This window comes from Pimephales promelas, chromosome 3, assembly GCF_988280905.1.
Source record: "Pimephales promelas chromosome 3, fPimPro1.hap1.1, whole genome shotgun sequence".
NCBI lineage: Eukaryota > Metazoa > Chordata > Actinopteri > Cypriniformes > Leuciscidae > Pimephales > Pimephales promelas.
The window spans coordinates 38,376,105-38,397,988 of record NC_142771.1 but is presented as its reverse complement, the minus strand read 5'-3'; the positions used below and the strand labels follow the sequence as shown (position 1 = coordinate 38,397,988).

The 21,884-nt window shown below is 39.4% G+C and overlaps 1 protein-coding gene across 1 annotated transcript; it reads right to left on the bottom strand.

The window, feature by feature from the left end:
- Window positions 1-9,261: 9,261 nt before the first annotated feature.
- Window positions 9,262-21,372, bottom strand: nptx1l (neuronal pentraxin 1 like). The gene is made up of 5 exons (XM_039654071.2): window positions 20,804-21,372; window positions 20,027-20,234; window positions 13,502-13,746; window positions 13,202-13,381; window positions 9,262-10,108 (listed from the first exon to the last, which is right to left on the bottom strand). Exons 1-5 carry the CDS (start codon window positions 21,242-21,244, stop codon window positions 9,887-9,889), a joined length of 1,296 nt encoding a protein of 431 aa, XP_039510005.2. The 5' UTR covers window positions 21,245-21,372; the 3' UTR covers window positions 9,262-9,886.
- Window positions 21,373-21,884: the final 512 nt, after the last annotated feature.

Sequence of the window (21,884 nt, the reverse complement as noted above, 5' to 3'; positions counted from 1 at the left end):
AGAGCAGCGTCTTCCAAGAAAGCGTAGAACCTAATAAGTGACCAATCTGGAATGTCATTCTGTGTTAATTCTAATTGAAAATAGTATTTTTGTGCATTTTTTAATTACAATACATATACAATTATGTTACTTTTTTAAAGAGATACTTCAGGATTTGGCATCAAGCTTTGTGTTAGTAGAAAACCTGTAGTATTTTCGAATTACCATGCTTTCCACCCTCATATCCCCCTGAGATGAGAGATTTATGTATTTTTTATATGAAAAAAAATACTCTGATGATGCAAAAATCGTAATTTTGCATCATCGGAGGATTTTTTGGCCAGAGGCTGTCTGTCCCGCATGTCCTCAACCCGCCCATAGAGGGTGGATCTCACTCACAGAATGAACACAATTGCTGCGTCCCAATTCGCATACTATCCGTCCTAAATAGTATTCGAAAATAGAATTAGTACGTCCCAAATCATAGTGTGTTGAAATGAGTGTTTCAAAGATACCCGGATGGTCTACTATATCCGGTCAGAATCCGAAGTGTAGATCGATGCACACTCTACTGGCTGATATTGCCCACAAACCATTGCGCGGTGGACGAGGATTCGGTTAGAACTACAAACACGAGTAAAAAGTGTTAAAAAACTACAGACACGTCGATACCGAGGACGCGCGAGTCCCCGGGGTTGTGTAGAGGGGTTTAGATAAAGAGCTTTGAGTGATTAATTATTAGTATCTAACCTGACGAAAATGAATTTATTCAATGTTGTCCACATTTGCAGCAGCATTGTGAACTTTTGTAAAGACACTTTTAGCCATTACGTTTTAAATGCATCATTATATTCAAAATGCAAACACATGAGGAGAGCATGAAAGACCCACAACTGGCAGATGAACATGCTCCGAAACGGTAGGAAATCAAATTAGATTGAATGGAGGATTTTAACTGTGACGAGATGATTGACAGGGCAGTTTACGGTGACAGGATGCACGCAGCACGCGACAGAGCTGTCCGTTAAAGATGACGTGATAGTATGTCCCAAAGCTTGCCTACTCTTTTGCTACACACTCAAAAGTATGTACTTTTTCCTCACAAAAAGAGTACATACTTTTAGGGCGTAGTATAAGTGAGCGAATTGGGACGCAGCCATAGTGTCAGCCATCTTGTTTTGGAAGCTAAGCTAGCAGGCTCTTGTTCTGTGGAGAAAGCTGAGTAGTAGGGGTTACCATCCTCTTTTTCATGGACATGTCCGGCCGTCGATGTCTGGGATTCAGCTTTTGCTTTCTGCAGTCTCCATTCATTGTTTACATGTACAGCTTTTGTTTCAATCTAACTGAATTCATTCTGATTGGTGAATTTGAATGTAGTGTTTACATTCATGTACATTTTAACATTGCTAAGAAAATTCCCGCTCCTCTGTGAGAGATACTGTACGAGCAGTGATGGGCAGTAACGTGTTAGAAGTAACGCGTCACTGTAATCCGATTACTTTTTTCAAGTAACGAGTAAAGTAAGGGATTACAATTGGTTACTAACGCAGTCACACGGTTAACTAACGCAGCAAGCCGGTACAGGAATGTGAAACTTACTGAAAAAAAACCCTGAAGCCCCATCTGACTTGACCGCTGCGGCTTTCACTCCGAAAGAAAAAAAAAAAAACGTGAAGCCAAAATGTGGCATGGAACAGCATTTTCTGTTTTGATGAACTAATTTTTACTCCTCTCTGCACTTTACTGTTAAAAGACGAAAGTGTTAATAATTTGGAATACAGTCAGGAGCGACTTTCATTTTAAATTATTTTATTCCTGTATTTTTACATTTATTCAAATGAAGGATTTTACAAAATATATTTATTTTATATGCTGTAAAATGTAGAAATTTAAGTTAACAGAAGAAGGACTTTCTTTATTTCATTAAAATATGGTGGAACGTGCAGAAAATAGGTTTAAATGTTCAACAATTTTCTTCTAGTCTGAGACTGTTGCATTTAATTACATTTTTGCTTGATTCAATGTGCATAAAGTTACAATATTTAAACTAATAAAACAAGTTTAAAAAAGAGAATGTTTCATTTGATTACATTTTACATGCTTTAGCGTATTCAGGTCGTGCATCATATTTTTGAAAAGTAACTTAGTAAAGTAACTAGTAAAGTGAATAATTACTTTTGAAAATAAATAATTAGTAAAGTAACTGGATTACTTTCTTGAAGAAGTAATCAGTAATCAGCAACAAATTACTATTTCTAAGTACCTTGACCAACACTGGATACGAGACTGGTAAAGTTACGTCTTACAGGTGTCGCTCATCGGTAATCACCAACTTCTCGCCGTTCTCCCGCGACCCTCACTCGTCCTGCTCGCCACAGTAAACGTAATGAACGGCGACTGTAGAACGCAAAAGCCGAATCCCGGAAATTTTGGGCGATCTCAAAACACATTTTCGGGCAGACTCATCATGGAGACTCACTAGTAGCCTAGACTTGTTGTTTAACTACTGCGCTCTGTTTCCGGTAGGTAAGGCCTCATAGGGCAGCGAAGCAAGTGCATTCTGGGAGTTGTTGTCTTTAATCCACATAAGCCAAAAATACATTTTCTGGCTTTTCTCCGCCTAGAAAGCTCCAAATTCAAAAATAATTTCACATTTCTTCTACATAAATTTGATATAACCCATTTTATATACACATTCATCTTTCCAGAGGTGTAGCATCTCTTTAAGGTCACTTTTTACATCAGCAATATCTGCCAAGTTTCTCCTTTGAAAAGAGATCAAACTTAAGTGTTGTGCTCTAAAGCATTCAAGATTTACAACAGTTTAAGTTGGACATTTTATTTTCAGGTTTATGCTCAAAAAGTGAATGAATGGATTATAAATATAATTTGGTATTAAAAACAATCCCCTAAAAATAAATAAAAAATTTGATCAAACAAAAATGTAGTACATTCTTTTCATTAAAAAAAATGAAATGGACAGAAATTAAATTTGACAAACACGCACTGATTACACTGACTTCACATGTCAGCTCAACTGTGAAATAGACCTTATTCAGAGCAGCGCCATGACAGGTATGAAAGTGAGGCTGTGAGGGATAGACTTACCGTGTTTCCAATGGAATCCGCTGTAAAAAGCTGAATAAAGCTCCCAGATTACTTACAATTTCCACAACTTGCATTGTCGGGAGTTTTTTGTCAACTGAAATGTCTTGGAAAGATATTTTTCCAGTGTTTCATGAGCAGAACAATCCGAAAACAGATTAAATATCAGTACAGCCCATTGAAGAGATGCATTGTCTGTCCCTCACAGCCTCGCTTTCATGAATTCTCATTAAAAATCAAAGATGGCGCTGCCGTGAATAAGGCGTATAACGTCTGAACAACTACTTCAGATAAAACATGCCAACACAATCTCATGTAACTATTTATGTTTTGGCTAATTCATGCACCCCATTGATGGTTATGTTTGTGGACCTCTTCTTGCTTACTTTTTTCTAAAGTTATATGTATGAATTCATTCAAAATCGCCACCTTGTAAAACATTTAAGTTTTCCTATGACATTTGGTTGGATGTGCCAGTAGCTGGAAGCTTACATCCGTTTAGCCTACTATAAATAGATCTCATCACCAGGTCCAACACAGAGAGCAACAGTGATCTGGTCTGAGGTCGTCTCAAGGGTGAGATGCATCTATCCTGGCAATACACTTGTGAATAGGAGGGATGCTGGAAGATGTGAATGTTGGGGGGATGGGCGTATATTTCAGGATGTCCAGGAAATACAATATGTCCAGTAATGGATCTGCTGGATGTAATTTAGACAATAGCATTCAGAAGTTTGGACTAATCTAAACATGTTTGTGTTCAGGCAGAATGTGGTACTTTTATTTACCAAGATTATAGTCCGAATAGAAATTATAGCCGTGAGGTTTTAAAGATATTCAGGGAAGATTTCAACCCACACATTCTGCAGCACTTCCCAGAGGTGCGACTGACTTGTAGGGCATTTTTTTTCTCTGACCTCACACTTAAGCTTGTCCCACAGGAGCTCAATAGGTTTTAAATCTGGTGATAATCCATACGAGTCCAAAGACAGTATTCTCTGTTCCTTCCCAAAATAGGTTTTGCATTGCTCTGAAATATGCTTCGGATCTTTGTACTTGCAGCATGATGAAATTGGAACCAATCAAGTGCTGACCACAGGGATTGACATGACGTCGTGAAATAGAAAGGGGACATTTCGTGTTCTTTGCACTCTGTATCAATCTCTCAGCTCACCAGCCCCAAAGCACTTCATTCATGCTTGACAGAAGGCGTCAAGCATCGATTCATTTGCCCTATGTTTCACATCTCCTGTCTTCCTTGACCGAACCCCCTCAAACTCATCTGGCCGTAATACTCTTGTCAGTCACCCACCATCCAACTCGTTTATCTTCACTTTTTATTTTTCAGTTTCAGCTTTTTTTAAAACCTTTCCTCCAAACTTAGCAGCTGAGTGTCTTTCAGTTGAGCAGCTTGAGCAGTTCTCGGTCTTTGTTACAATTTGTGCTCTTTTCTCAAAGCAGTTGGGGACACCTTTGTATGAAATCTTCAGTTTCTTGGCAATCGCATACATCAGTCCCTCCAGGATTTCACGATTTTTTTGTGTGATTTTTGCGATCAAAATGACTGATTTTGTGGTGGTAATTTCCAAAAATTTGTGAAAAAATTTGCGATTTATATATAACATTTACCATAGTATTCAGTCCTTCCAGAAAAACGCTTAGTTTTTTTGTGATTGTTGCGGGCAAAAATTGATTGATTACTCGGCCCGTTTTCTTTAAAAATGCGATGGAATATGCGGGATATTTATGCAATTTTATGCGATGAAATTGCAGGAATTTGCAAAAATTGAGAGAAGTAGCAAAAATTGCGGTTTGATGAAAAAGATTTCTCTTTTTCAGTGATTCCCCCAACATCCTGTTCTCACTAGGCTATTGTAAGAGTCTTTTAATTTCTCATCTTGTTTTATTTCAGACTATAACGAGTGTAAATAAGGTGTGGCCCCTTTAAGAGCTGCGCGCTCCCTGTTGAACTCTCTGCAGTGTTATATGTGCGCCTCAAACACCCCATGTGTGCGGGTCATTTCTGTTTGATGCTACTTCTTTTATCTTATGTTGTTTATTAAGTAACGATGTGACGGTAGAACGTGTGACAGACAGTTATACGAGTTCGATTTGTGAGATGTCAATCGCCTCCGTGAGTCTGTCTGGCGTCGCGTAATTGCGTCACTTCATAACGTTCCCATGGAAACAGGGGGAAATGGCTGCTCTTGTGTGAAGCAAACGCAACATTTTTTAACTTTCTGCTAAAATACATGTGACTTTTTTGCAACGAAAATGCGAGGATTATGAAATTATGCAAACCCCGCATATTTTGCAAGGAAATCTGCAATTTATGCGGCGAAAGTACGGCGTATTTGAAAAAATGCGGCCCCCGCATAAATATGCGGACTTTGGCTGATTTTGCATTGAATTCAGCGATCGCATAATCGCGTTTTTCTGGAGGCACTGATACATGGAAGTACCTTCATTTTGAAATTAATAAATAAATAACACCTAAATTGAACTTGGAAATGTCAGTGTGTTGCAATCCAAGGAAAGAAAATGAACCTTCTTTGTTGAACAGAAGATTTGGGTGTCAGGTATGGTGTCTCTGCAACAAGTTCTCATCCTAGGGCGTCATATAGTGACACTTTTGAAATTTCGTCTAAATCCAATGCACATGGCACCCTTTAGTGTCAATATAACACGCACAGAGCTTTGTTCGGTTATGGTAGGTTTAGGTGTGGGGTAGGGTTAGGGTTAGACCACTAGGAGGCGCCTTCTGGCCCATATATATCTGCGTCTCATATTGACGCTAAAGGGTGCCATGTGCTTTGGATGTAGACGAAATGTCAAAAGCATCAGTATATGACGCCTTGGGATGAGAACGGGTTGGTCCCTGAAAGTCCTGTTACTGTATAGTTACTGTTGTATAGTTAGCTTATAGTCTGCAGTATTTAAGAGAAACGTCTGAAATGGAGTCAAAAAATATCCACTTTGCACTATATGCTTTTAAAAAACAGCCTTTTCCCAGTTGGTTGGTAAATTTATGAGGAGCCGTAACACAAAATGTTAAAAAAAGAAGTTGGAGTGCTTCTTGCATTGCATTTTGACTTGTGTTCTGACACATTTCACAATCGAACAATGAATAATATCAAGGGTTTGCAGCCAGAAGCCAGCATTCAGTTAGATTTGCAGGACAAATGTAGAAAAAACCTCTAGCAAATCAAATGTTACTTGTAAAATAGTCTCCTATGCCTCAGAGACAACTCCCACAGACCGTACACAGTGCCTTTACTGACTGTCTAGCATTAATGAAGAACACATCAGCTTCTAGGAGTTGTGCAAAGCTTTAATCGGTGTGTTAAGAAACTAAATTCTCTTTAAATGGTACAGAGTTAATATGATACCATATACTGTATATTCACCTTTGTTTCTTCTCTGTGAAATAATCAGTACTTATTTGTGTTTACACTTTTCCACTAAATTGTGTGCTGCCTAAAGCAGGGGTGTTCAATCCTGCTCATGAAGGGCCAGTTCCCTGCTGAGTTCAGCTCAAAACCCAATTAAACTTTAAGGTCTTATTAGGCGTGCCAGCAACGAAAATTTAACCAGGTCATCTTCAGACCATTCCACCAAAAAGTTAAGAAATTCAGGTTGATTTGTCAAACCGTTCTCGAATAATGTACAAGCTAATTGGACGAAGAGCGTGCCAAAATGAACGCAAGGCTATATATCCATAGCGCTTTAGTGTATTCTGACCAAATTTGGTGTGTGTTATGACCATAGATATGTATATAAAGGCTAGATGTGTCGTCCGCGCTGCTGGCCAATGGAGGTCGACGTCAGCACCTGGCGGCCATCTTGTCACAGGCAGCTCGCTCACTGGTAACATTGTTTTGATGGTGCATGTACTTTTTAAATCATTGTAACTTGCTCAATTTTCTACCAATTTTCAAACGGTCTGGTTTGTTATAAACGGCAGAGATGTAGTTATGATACTGCATACTTATGAATAATAAGTGTATAAATACATAATCATCCTTAATAACGTTTGTAAGAAACCAAACCGTTTGTAAATCCGTCAAGATTTCAACGAGATAAGAGTATTTCTTACATCAGATACCACAGAGCCCACCAGAAAGCCTGTCTGTGACAAGATGGCCGCCGGCTGATGACGATAAATACTCCGCCGTGACACATCTAGCCTTTATGTAGATATCTATGGTTATGACAACCATGACCCAAGGTTACCTGGACAGTTTCAGCGCAGTGCCACCTAGTGGTCAGGAGATATGGAAAAATTGCTATTTTTGTATTGCTATCTCTTTAGATTTGGTGCAGCATGCCGAGTTGATCGATACCCAATTTTCCCATATTGGGCAATTTGAATTTTGCACGCATTGGCATATTGTTACAAAACTCGATATGTGTCTTCAGGACTAAGCCCCGACAGTAGTCAAAAAGTTATGAAATTTGCATAAATCAGGGTTCCCCAAACTCGGTCCTCGAGGGCCACTGTCCCTGCAAAGTTTAGCTCCAACCCAAACGGAGTTTAGCTCCAAACACACCCGAGCAAACTAATCAAGGTCTTCAAGAGGAGTGTTTGATCAGGGTTTGAGCTAAACTCTGCAGGGACAGGATTGAGTTTGCGGAACCCTGACATAAATGATAATAACTTTTGATTAAATTAGCCTATTGTAATGAAATTGGTCGTAATAAATTCCTTGGGAACATTTACCAATTTTGCCATAGTTGTCTTCCTGTCCGGCATTTTGATTTTCTTTAAAAATGTATTTTTTCAAACCAAATTCGAGGCAGGTCATCTTCAGACTGTGCCGACAAAAAGTTGGTTTTCGTGTCGATTGACGAAACCGTTTTCGTATACTGCAGCAACAAAGTTGAGGCGTGATGCCAAAATGACTCTGAGGCTGTATCTCTGCAATGCTTTGCCATATTGACATTGTAACCTTACTCTGAGCACCACCTATTGGTCAAAAGTAATAAACCATTCAATCAAATTACTAATGATTGTACTTATGATTTTCCCGCCAATTTACCTAAATGTCTTCAATTGCTCAGTGTTGCATTTGGTCTGATGCTCCCGCCATGTTGGTATGACATATTTGCTGCTTGCATTGTTCATGGCACAACATATTTACGTGTTGGTAAGATGGTCTTTTTTTCTTTCCAGGTGAGTGGTTCTTGACCAGAACAAACTGCAACCTGAGACCAGAAAGTACGCCAATATTTCAAAGTCTGGCTATGTGGGGCTACTGGTATAACATCTACAGTTCAAAAGTGTGGGGTCGGTTAGATCTTTTAATGTTTTTAAAGAAAATCTCTTTTCCAAGGTTGCATATAATTGACTAAAAATACAGTAAAAAGTAATATTACAATTTAAAATAAACTTTTTTCTATGTTGATATGTAACAGGGTATCATTACTCCAGTCTTCAGTGTCACTTGATTCTTCAAAAAACATTGTAATATGCTGAGAAAATTTTGATGTTGAAAACAGTAGTGCTTCATATTTTTGTGGAATCATGATTTTCTTTTTCCGTATTAATTGATTAGAAGATTCTTGAGTAGAACGTTCAAAAGAACAGCATTTACTTAAAATAGACATTTTATCACATTATAAATCTTTATAGCGTCACTTTTGATCATTTATCCTTTCTGAATAAAAGTTTTTATTCAAATACTTACTGACCCAAAGTTTTAAATGTATTTTTTCCCAACAGTTCATGGCATTTGTTTATTGCAAATCAATAATTTAGGCACTAACACGTGTGCTAATTTTTTTTATAACAATTTTATTACAAAACTTAGACCTTTTTCATCTTTCAGTGCTGCCATGCTTTTAGCATATAACAATACAGTATAAAATCTCAACCCAAAATGAGCTAATAAAAGCAGTTTTTCATTGATGCTGTTGCAGCATTTAGATGTTCATGCTGTTTTCTTTACACGTAACATTCCTTGAAAAATACAAACACCTGCCGAGCACGCCACGATTTAAACAACTGAATTTCCAGCCTGACCATTTCAATTGTGACAAGTTGTAATCAACATAACGTATCAGTAGTTACACAAGGAAAGAAAGAGATAAATAGAAGTACATTGCAAATAATGACAAATGTGTCGAGTTTTTTTTTTTTTTCAACAGCCCAAGGCACCCAGGCTTGAAATGTGTTGGCAATAATCAAGTTTTTTTTTTTTTTAACAACCCACACACACATACACAGACACACCAAAAAAAAAAAAAAATGCTTCAAGCAGGAGGTCATAAGACAGAACAGAAGCGTGTGAAAAAAGAATAACACACTCAGCTTTGCTTGTTTTACATTCTACATCCGAAGTTCACAGTGAGTATCCCAGGCAGTGGATAGATCTATCTAATAATCCTGATGGAGAACAGTAACCTAAGTGGTTCAGAAATCTACTGCATGACTACATGGCTTCCTGTACGAAGGGAGCGGTTAAATGATACAGGCTGTTAAGATGGAAGTCTGAGCCGTATCACGTTAAGTAGTTTTCCAGTAAGGCGTTGCTTGCCTAAAGCAGAACCACGGAGCCTTCAAGCTAAAACTCTGAATTATCACCAACACCAGCTTTTGCCTTCCACATCCAAAAATAAATGACAAAGACGTGATCGTTTTTAAGACTGAGAAGTGTTGAGAGACAAGAAATACCTAGAAAATTCCAGTTGATATTGATGTCCATGTTCGGCCTTGATTGAAAATGTGCTTTAAAGATGAATGATTTGGTAACAGACACCTGGTAACTCGTATCTCCCATTGGCTGGGAGATTCCTGTGCTCTTTAGTTCAGTTGGCGGCAGGCCTCAAATGTCCATTTCGAGGCCCCTCCGTAGATCTCAATGCTGGTTTCCAACCAAGAGAAGACGTTCCCCACTAGTGCTTTGCTGCTGCATGTGGCCAAGTTATAAATCTCTCCCACTGACAACTTTCGGTCCCAAATGTTGAAATTGGCCATGTCACCGACAAACGCTTGAGTGGCATCAAATCCTCCACCGAGAGTGTCCTGCAGGTAGATAACATTTATTTGAGATGCTGATTAAATAAACGTCGAACGCCTTCAAAGACATACGATTAGTCCCCGTTAACCTTTGAAACTAATCTGCGCATAAATGATTCATAAATGCGTTTCATCCCTACGGTTGTCTTTGAAGGTCTCTCCATTTAAAATGAGCCAAAACTTGTCTATTGGCTGTGCTATAAAATATTTTAGAACTGACTGTTTACAGAGATAACTTCGTATAATTGGCTCTGAAACTCAAAATAGTGTGTTGACCTCTAAGGGCTTTTCACCCTCTGGGGTCGGTTATCGCGCCGTTACATTGCAGTCGTGGAATCTAGCAAACGAAATTGGCCAGAGATTGCATATTCTACCCGACCTAAAAAGCCTCTGCATCCATCTACAAATCTGTATGAATGGGAGCGTATTAAAAGACGGATAAATCAACTCATCAACTTCCAGATTAAAGGCCAGATTTAATAAACAGGGCAAATTAGCACAATTCCAAAAAGGCACAGATGGGAGTGTAAAGTTTTGTGCAAATTAAAGCACAAAGAGGCAACCGGATCATTTCAATAATGATCAATACAATCTACCAAGAGCTGCGCAAATTAGAATCTGGATTAGGCATGCTTTTTGGCGGGGCGGTTAATAATTGCGCTAAACAAAACGTTAAATTGACTACCCGAAGTTACCTCACCTTCGATAGGTGGTTTGCAGTCACGTGATTGTATTGACGCGCGGAATGCAGATGGAGGGCAAGGAGTGAAGAGCGCAATGGACGAGATGGAGGAAAATCCGTAATGTACTACTTTAGACGCTATTACAAGAGAAATATATAAACAGAAAATCGAAACATATGTTGGACGCGATCCTTACGTTATGAAGAGGACCGATTTTCAACTGAATTGAGAGATTTGCCTGCCATCGAGGCTGTAAATATCAGCAACTAACTCGTCTTACAGACATACTTTGACTTTACGAAGTTCGGAAACTGCTACGTTACACAAACAGCCACATAAGTGTATTTAAACACCTGAATAATGTAATTATAAGCCACATAAATATTAACTCACAGTTGACGAAGTGATCACTGCGCACACACACACAGGCATTTTCCCATTCGGCTCCTCCCGACCGCAGACGTAGGTTTATAAGGCATTTTCCCGGTGTTTTTCTGTCAATTTCTTGTACTTTCCTCGCTTATGAACAACAACTTTTGTCACACGATAAAAACTCCTCGTGGTTTGATCGATTTGAGCAACCATAAACGACGCAAAACATAGGCATTTTGAGTGTGTTAAAGTGCTTCCTAAATATAGAAATCACTTCCTGCCCTCCATTTGCGCTTCGCGCCATGGCAACGCAGTTGCGTGACGTCACGTGAAAACAAGCTATTGTTAATTGCGCTTTCTCCCCTTGCGTGTCCTCAATCTGGCAACCCGCATGAGCATTGAGGATGAGGGGGTGGGGTAAACGACTCCAATATTTTTTTTATTTGGACTGCAGTACTCATTTCAACCACTAGCTGTTACATATTGCCCCTTTATAAAAAGGGTTATAAAAAGGGTTTAGAATGACGATAACCTGGGGTGGTTATCGTCATTCTAAACCCTTTTTATAACCCCGGATGAAGGAGCGTTTCACACTTGTAATTTATGGCGCTTTTCCACTACACAGTACCAGCTCGACTCGACTCGGCTCGCCTTTGTTTGGTTTTCCACTGTGTAAACGTTGTACCTGTTCCTGCTTTTGGGTGCTTTTTTTGTACCACCTCCAGCGAGGTTCTGAGCGAGCTAAGGCGAGCTGAGGCGATACTAAAATGTGACGTGAAAAAAATGCCGACTGCTGATTGGTCAGAGAGAATTGTCACCATTCACTGCATCATCACTGCATGCGCCAGATGGAGTTTTCAGAACAAACCGACTATTTTTAAATAATAGTTTGGCAAGAGAGAGTTTCTAAACTTACTACTATTATTATGGCAACTCGGAAGAATACGCCGTGGTCAAACGAGGAGGTGCAGACTTTCCTTTGTTTGGTTGTCAAAGAGAGGATCCTGCGAGAGATTGATAGGGCAACGAGGAACGCAAGGCGTCGCTATGACGACCGGGTACTATTTGTGGCGGTAAATGGAACGAAAAGCGAGCTGAGTCGAGCCAAAGCGAGCCGAGTCGAGCTGGTACTGGTAATGCAAAAGTGCCATTAGAAGCGGGATTAGCACTGTTTTTTTTACCCAGGGTTATAAAACCCTTTAGGGTTAGCACTGGTTTTACGGTGTTAACCCTACATTGCGGTGCCAAACTTGTAAGAAAGTTATGACTAGATGTTCAACAACAGACAACCAATAGCGTGCCTCATATCCACGTGCTTTGGTAAGTCATTCAAAGACAGTACTTTGTATAAAAAGTAGTTTAGTATTTGAGGGGAAAAATGGCAAATGTTGACAGAAGAGACTTTTAAATTTACCTTTATAATTCAAAACGTTTTAATAATTCACATTTATAGTTATTCGCCGGCTTCTCGCAAGCGAAATCTAGTCGTTTTAAAATCCATGGGAGACAGATTTCGCAACGTGTTCAAGTTGGTCATACGGATTAGACGGACTGCTTTGTTTAAAAGTAATTTGGGCATCATACATCACTACACTTTTTACCTTAGAAACTTTGCCGCAATTTTGCTAATGTGACCACACCTTTAGGCAGCATCCTAACTAAAATTTTACATGCGTTGTAATGTTATTGAATTTGTGCCCCTTACACAAACTCACAAAAGAGTGTAGCACTAAACATTTCTAAGCTACTATTTGGTTCACTAATACCATAAAAATACAAAGCGTTAAATATTATTTATGGATGTATTTTCAAATATACCTTTTTTAAATATTCAATTTATTGCTTGCTTCAATTGCAGTTGCGTTTGGAGGAGCCATGGGAGAAAGCCTGCAATGCCTTAAAATGCAGCTACGTAGGCAGCTTGCTGTGTTTTGGAACAGAGCCATTGTGTATTCTTCGCTCATCATTAAATCATCTTTGTGTAACACCTCGAGCTACAACACTTTTCTGCATTGATGAGTGAAATCAAACAGAGGACGCATACCTGCTCTTGTCCCAGAATCAATACCCCTTGTGGTTTGATTGGATGATAAGGGGCCAGACTGTCCCCATTTCCCCTCATTACACCATCCTGATAAGCTTCCCACACTCCATCTCGAGTGGTCCACGTGATACAAATGTGATGCCATTTCCCATCGTTGATCAGGAAAGGTAGCTTAGCAACCTACATCAAAAGAGGGCAAAAAACAGATGAAACCTAAACATCACGTTCATTTTGTTGCAGACTGCCTGCTTTCAGTTTGTAACATTCATCCATCCAAATGCTGATAAAGTGGGAATGTACCTTGTCATTGATGAGCATTTCCATCGGGTTGTTTCCCCACTCAATAAGAACCAGTTCATTGGCCTGTCCTGGGACTGCGTAAGAGAAAGGCGTCCCCACTCCTGGAGAGGCGTTGGATTTGAGCCACATGCACACTGTGAAGGCGTACATCTCAGGCAGACTCTTCTTGACTTTAGCATACATGTAGTTGGTCCTCAGTGGGAACGTCAGCTGAAATTTATCCAGTGGTCTGTTGTCCTTTTGACCTGTTATTAAAAAAAGAAATAAATACATAAATCAATCCTCAAACAATATTTAATATCTTACTAGGGTTGGGTACCGGAACTCGGTGCCAATAGGGAACCGGTCCTGACGTAAACGGTAGTAACCAGACCGAATAAGAACGAGTATTTCGGTGCCTGATTTCGTATGTTATTTATGTATTTATATTGTTTAAAGATATAAGTTAATATTGTGTCCAGTTTGGCCCTGTAAATAAAGGGGAATTGTTTTTTTGACAAAGTGTGTGCGGTTTTGTTTTCTTAAATATCGCTTCAAGAACCGTTTAAGCACCGGAACCGTTTAAAAAATACAGATTACATACTGGTATCGGATAAAACCCAACCGATACCCAACCCTACATCTAACAATTGCAGTCTACTGTATAGCACTAAAACAAGACAATCTCAAAAATAACTGTACAGCCGCATTTCCAGTCCCACCTTAGGACCCAAGCGATCCGATTGGTTCAAAGCTAGTTTTATGGGTAAACGCTTTAGTGCCTGGTTACAAATAGAGAAAATCAGTTTATTATAAAAGACGTTTGAAGTACGTTATAAGGAGTCATTAATGTATTTTAACTTATATGTTTCATATGCTAGTATATAACCGAAGCTGTAGATTGTAAATTTAAACATTTCTCGTTCTTATTGTTTTTTTAGTTAGCTTACATAGTAGCATAGCATTTATCCGCGGCAAACGTCAGAATGACTAGCCGAGTTAAGGCTGTTCCAGGCGGGCTAGTTAAATGTGCTGCTGATCCCTGGTTCCGACAACTCCGAAAACATCAGAACAATGTTTTAAAAAGGCGCCATCTTTATAAATAAACCACAGATTTGAACTATAAACAACTATATTCTCGACTTAAAAACTCTTAAAATTACATTTCATGACACAATAACAGTAATATTTTTACATTTCGCCGACTTTCTCCTCTGCTGTTGACGCAACCTACTATGAAAAGCGCGAAACAAATAAACGTATTACTTGAAAAGCGCTAAACAAATAAACATATTACTTGATGGCAACAAACTGCTTTTAACAAGTTATCGTGAGAACATATTTAGATCAGGCATACTACTGGCATACTATGGGGTCCTAAGGCCCCGTCCACACTACTGCGTTTTCGTTTAAAAATGGAGACCTTTTGCTACGTTTGCACCTCCCGTCCACACTAAAACGGGAAAAACGAAGACCTAAAACGGAGAAGTTTAGAAACGCTGCAGCTGCGTTTTGCGTTTTGAAACTCCGGAGGGCGTTTTAGTGTGGACGAGACAAAACGGAGGAGTTTACAAACGATGACGCAGAGGCTCACGCTATGATTGGGTGTCATCAGTCATGACGTGTCCTTCCCTGATTCGCCAACCACTGTTTACACCGGCGCGCGCATGCCCAGTGTTGATGAATGGTCACGTGATCTGCGTTTTCAGTCGTTTTAATGTGGACGGAGATCAATTCTAATACGCTGGTGTGGACGGAGATCGTATTCGTTTTAATTCTCCGTTTTTAAAACGAAAACGCAGTAGTGTGGACGGGGCCTAAGGTGAGACCCATCTCTTCAGGGGGACTCATCTCTTCACCACACCGGACCAAATTGTCCCAGGCACTTTTTTCCCCAAGACCTGTTGCTGTCCCAGTTTCCATCGTGGTCTAAAGTACCATGAGGATTATGCTAATTAGTCCGCTGACGTAGGACTGCGCACTACTTTCCAGTTCCTACCGTATTTCATCCTCTGAATTTAAGCTTAATAAAGCCTGAACTTTGTCATCGGTTGTACTTTTTAAACTCCGTTGATTCGAGTAGCAAACAACTCTTACTGCACACAACGCAACAGATTTAAAATGAACAATGAAGTCAACCAATCAAAATGTGACATGCTCAACCAATCAGCATGTTCAGTGCCCAAGTCACACCCCTGAAATTTCCTGAATTTGAGAAAGTACTACCTCGCCAGCAGGAACTTTCTGACGGTTACGGTACTTAATTTTAGTGGCGTAGGTTTGATTTTGAAATATGTGTTGGTAGGGACACGTCCCTACAGTCCCTTCGGTTTCGGTTATGGTAGGTTTAGGTATGGGGTAGGGTTAGGGTTAGACCACTAGGAGGTGCCTTCTGCCCCATATATATCTGCGTCTCATTTGACGCTAAAGGGTGCCATGTGCGTTGGATGTCTACGTTTTGGCAAAAGCGTCGTATATGATGCCTTGGGATGAGAACGGGCTCAAATTCTACGCCCCTGCTTCATTTAGACCCTGGTTCTTGCAGTGGAAAGTACCACCCCAAAGTCCCTGGGGAAAGTTCCTGCGGTGGAAACTTAGCTAAATGCAAACAAAATCTCCATACACAAGTCTAATCAGCTGTTCATTGCCGTCTATAAATGTAATCATATAACAAGGTGTGTTCAAAGTATACTAATTATAACAACCAAAAACATCTATTGATTTATTTGTTTCTTTTCGCCTGGGGATAGAAAAGCACACTAGTTGTGTCCTCCCACCCGAGAGCCTCCCTCGTCTTACTTATTTCTACCCTTGTGTTTGATTCACGCTACAGGTAACAAGGAGTAAAAGCCGCAATCAATGTTTGGCATCATTCCTGGTCTCAGGCAGAGGAATAGCTCACCCAAAAACTACATTCTACAATCTACTCTCAAGTTGTTCCAAACCCATACAATATTCTCTCCTCCATGGAGCAATAACGAATGTGTTATTCACATTAACTCTTAAAACAAGTCATACAATCGCTAGACTGCAAGTTGTTATTCCAACAAACCTCTTACATCAAGACATACTAAACTTGATTTATAATCAATTAATCTGTTATTTTAATCTTACATTATAAATGAAAGACTCTTTATGATCCCATTGTACTGTTCTTATAAAATATACAGTAGTTCCCGAAACGTGACATCCAAACACAAATATTTATCAACGTGAATATTTAGTCACAATGATTTATCCCTTTCTGTCCTGAATTGATAACACTTACATTTGCGAATATCAGTAAAATGTGAGTTATGTACCAGGCTAGGACAAATCCCTTGTAAAAAGCATTAAGCGGCACAAGAAATCTGACGGAAGCTGACAGGCAACATGAAACTAGAAGCTCATTAACTTCTCTGAAGCACTTCATATAAAGTGCTCTCATGCTTTTTGGCCACTTGCCTAAAAACATGCACTTTTCTGTTACGGCTCGTTCTGACCTCTGCCACTGAATGCGTTATATACTGCTCGTATTGAGGGTTTTGTGAGCACAGTGCAAAAACTCTCAAAACAGTCTTGATTGATTTGACCAATTAGCCATTAAAAGGTTAGTTCACCCAAAAATGGAAATGATCCCAAGATTTACTCACCCTCGAGCCATCCTACACTGAAAAAAAATATTTTTTTTTCTTTTGTCAAATCAACTAAAATAATTTATGTAGTTCAGATAACGTAATATTTTGAGTTTCTGATGATTAAATCAATCTCCTTCATTGTATTAACTCAATTTTTCCATTTCAATGAACTTAAAATTAAGGCAACCAGGTTACTTCATCTGCATTCAGTTAAACCAACAATGTGTGTAGGTGTATATGACTTTCTTCGTTCAGCCAAACACAGGGTTATATAAAAACAAAATCCTGGCTCTTCCAAGCTTTATAATGGGAGTGAAGGGTACCTTAGATTTTGAAGCCCCAAAAAAGTGCGTTTAACCATACACCAAAAACATTATCCAGAAGGCTGCAAGGGGTTAATAAAGGCTTAGGAAAGGTTAAATGTCGTTTTGTAAGAAAAAAATATCCCTAAACTTTAAAGAGTAACTAAACACTAAACCAACTTTTTTCAATCTTTATTAACACCAGTCATTGATTCAAGTAACTTTTTTGACATTTGTGTATAAAGTGTTTTATTTCTACAATTATGGTGTAAAAACATCTTAGTGCTGCCCTCTTCAGGTTGAACGGTGGCTACTGCAGTTGATTTTTCCTATTGGATGTTCCGCACTTCGTGACGTACGCAGGTTTCAGCTCACCACGCTCCTGGCACGAGCGGCAGTATACCCAGATAGCAAACTGACATTGAATCAACGTGGAAATATGACATCGAAACAACGTTGATCTGACATTGTTTTGCTCATCGAATTAACGTTGAACCAACGTCAGACGCGTCATTCTTTCAAAACTAACGGAAAATCAACTTGAAATCAACGCGTTGTTTCAACGTTATGAAAGCAAACCAATTTTCTATTTTTATTTAGCTTTGAAGAATGCCGCGTCTGACGTTGGTTCAACGTTAATTCGATGAGCAAAATCAACGTTGTTTCAATGTCATGAGAGACGTCGTTTCCACGTTGATTCAATGTCAGTTTGCTGTCTGGGTAAAAACCAGCTTGTTTAGTCAAAACCACTTTATCGAGTTAGGAGTTGGAATTGCAAGTATTGAAAACGATCAGGATAGAGTGTTTTAGCATCTATTTCGTCTCCTCTATCTCCGCTAAGGTCTGCCCACTTTTTCAGCATTTTTCAAATATTGCCAGTGGGTGGAGTCAGGCTCTGACCAGGGGTTTAGTTACCCTTTAAATATAAAAAATGTTCATGACTTGTAATCACAACATTTTTTTCTTTAGTCAAATCAACTTAAATAATGAATGTAGTTCAGATAAACATAATACTTTGAGTTTCTGGTGATTAAATCAATTTCCATTGTATTAACTCAATTTTTCCATTTCAATGAACTTAACATTTTAAGGCAACCAGGTTACATCATTTTTTTTTTAAGTTAAACCAACAATATTTTTTTACAGTGAACTTTATAAATAGTAATCACTGGTGTCCGGTCACGGCCGTACGCGAGTCTATTTCCGGTGGAAGATTGGGCTCTGACCCAACGCATGACGTAGTGACAAACGCGGAAGCGCCGAGAATAGAGTAAAACAAATCACCGGTCAAGAATTAGAAGAAGATTGAGTTTGTTGTTTGAACCACGATAGGCGTTTACTCACCTACACTGTAAAAAAAATCTTTTCATGATGTAATCACAACATTTTTTTCTTATGTCAAATCAACTTAAATAATTTATTTAGTTCAGATAACATATAATTTTGAGTTTCTGATGATTAAATCATTCTCCTTCATTGTATTAACTCACTCTTTCCATTTCAATGAACTTAAAATTTTAAGGCAACCAGGTTACTCACTCTTTTAAGTTAAACCAACATTATTTTTTACAGTGTAAGCTTACGCTATACTCCTACATGCGTCGAATCAGAGGTCACACACACTTATGGATTACTTTTATGATGGATGGATGTGCTTTTTTGGGTTTCAAAATCTTAAGCCCTATTATCCCAGATAGCAAACTGACATTGAATCAACGTGGAAATATGACATCGAAACAACCTTGATCTAACATTGTTTTGCTCATCGAATTAACGTTGAACCAACGTCAGACGCGTCATTCTTTCAAAACTAACGGAAAATCAACTTGAAATCAACGTTGTTTCAACGTTATGAAAGCAAACCAATTTTCGATTTTCATTTAGCTTTGAAGAATGCCGCGTCTGACGTTGGTTCAACGTTAATTCGATGAGCAAAATCAACGTTGTTTCAATGTCACGAGAGACGTCGTTTCCACGTTGATTCAATGTCAGTTTGCTGTCTGGGATGAAGCTTGGAAAAGCCGACTGAAATAAGAAACTCATGTCCACCTAGGACGGCTTGAGGGCGAGTAAATGATAGGATCATTTTAATTATGGGTGATTAAACGATTTATAAATACATAATTCAAGCTTGGTGATGAGACTGGGTGGAAAAGCTCAGCTCAGACATTCTGCAAAGTCTCTTCGTACTTCACAGAAGAAAGGATTTGTGTGGAATAAAACGAGGGTGAGTAAATGATGAAAACCCACACCCTTTTTAAAGTTCCACTCATGCCTTTAAGGCTGTAAAAGCTTGTGGGAAATTATGCATTTTAACGACTGACGAAAACGTGATTCGCATGAATGGGAATTCAATAAATGCATGAGCTTGCAAAAACTCTGAGACCAATCTGTAAATCATGCTATAAAGCTGGTTGGGTGGAATTGGATATGCAAAGCAATGCAGCTCTGTAGACCCCCTCCTCTCTGCGCAACACACACCAGCGACACCACGACGGCAATTTATTATCCATGCTGGCTCGCTCAAGAGTATTTCCCTCGTAGAAAAAAAAGGCAGGAGAGGAAAGCGCCCGTTACATCTACACGACACGACATGTGATAGGTGGAGCAGAAACGCCAACGGTTACCTTTTTCTAGATCGGTTATTCTCTGGTGCAGTGAGGTGAGAGTGGACTCCACGCGCCCGCGCTGCTCGCTCTCGTTGCGCAACCCGGGCTTCCCTTCCTCCAATCCGTTCACACGGGACAGGACCTGCTTCTCCAGGTCGTCGATTTTGTTCTGAAGAAGATCCTTCAAGCTGTTCGCCTGGACGGAGTTGTTATTCCGGCTGAATTGCTATGAAAGATAATGTTTGTGAGATAAATGTTTCATTTGAGTTTAGCCACATAAAAAAAAAGAATTATTAGAAAGGCGCAAATATCGAGTAAATGTATTCATGTATAATCAAAATGACTGAAGTCAAATATGATTAATCAACCTGAATTAATGAAGTTACACAAATAAAAGTAATTTTAAAGGGTCCAGATTATGCGGAAACAACTGCACTGTTTATAATTTGAGTTGAGTTTTTTTGTATTCCTACATTTTCATGTCATAAAAGCGTTACAATGTTTATTATCAGATGTTAGTTTACGTTAAAAAATGCGCAAAACGTTAAACAAGCAAGATAGGCCTATAGTTATTTTAATATTTAATTATTTCATTTTAATCGACGGTTTTCTGTCAGCAGTCTCAGTAGGCGTAATGCGTCTTTTAAAAGAGGATTATGCGCCATTATTCGGCAGCGCTCAATACACTATTCTAAAAATAAAGTTGTGAGAATCGCAACTGAATGCGTTAATTCTCCTATAAATAATAATCCACCGCGGATGGAAGAAAGCGCGCTCCAGGCGAAACAAACATACCTCCAGGTTTTCAAGCCTCTGCTTGAGTGACTGTAAAGTCTGCGAGAGTTGAGCCAGTGTGTCCGTGGGACCCCTCGACACATCTCCCATTGTGTTCTTGGTGCCCATTTCCTTCCGTCGTCCGCCGGGCCGCGCGTCTCCGGGCTCGGACGCGCTCTGACTCTCACACCGCGTCAGCTTGGAAGTCAGTTCCCTGATGGTTTCCTTCTGGTTCATGATCGTTTCCTTCTGTTGGAGCACTGTCTCTCGCAGTTGCATGACCGTGCTCTTGAGGTCCTCCCCGGGAACGCTGTTCTGCAGTGTGGCGGCGCATATGTCCATATCCTTGGGAACGGACGTGCAAATGAACTGGGTCTGTCCGAAGTCCTGGCTCATCCCGTCCGCTAAAAGACCAAAAAGTATCAAAAGTTTCCAGTGCATCCTTCTCGTCCCAGCCTCCATGGCGCGTTTGTTTTCGAAGTCTCTTCTGGACAAGTAATTTCAGTAGCACTCTCTCTCTCTCTCTCGCTCGCTGTCTGTCTCTCTCTCTCTCTGTGTGTCTCTCTCTCTGACAGCTTGTGCTGGTTGTAATCCGGTAGTGGTGCGCGCGGGGTTTATATAGCACGCGCGTCTGCGGCGGTGAGCTGCATCACGCGCCTGATCATGATCTCCCGCCCCTGGATATTAAAGCAGAAAAAAACATCCAGTAAGTCAGTGAGAGAAACTATTTATCTATTTATTTTACCCCATTGGCCGGATTCAATTTTTTTTTTTGTAAAGCTGAGTTAATTCTACACAATCACTGGAAGATTTTCGATAGTCTTTGCGGAAAAAAAAAAGAAAAGTCGTTAGTTTATGTTTTACAGGAAAAAAAAAAAATGAGGGTCAGTGACATGACGCGTGTTTGTGCCCAGTGCATTGTTTCCTTTTAAACTTATTAGATAAATTCCTGATATATCACTATTTCATTTGAATTACTTGTTATTTAAATAATCTACATATTATTTGACATATTTGCTTACTTAAACCCCCAAAATGTCAGGTGGTGCAACTGTCTGAACAAATGAATAGACTAAGAAACTATCTAAAATGGTGCCTTAAT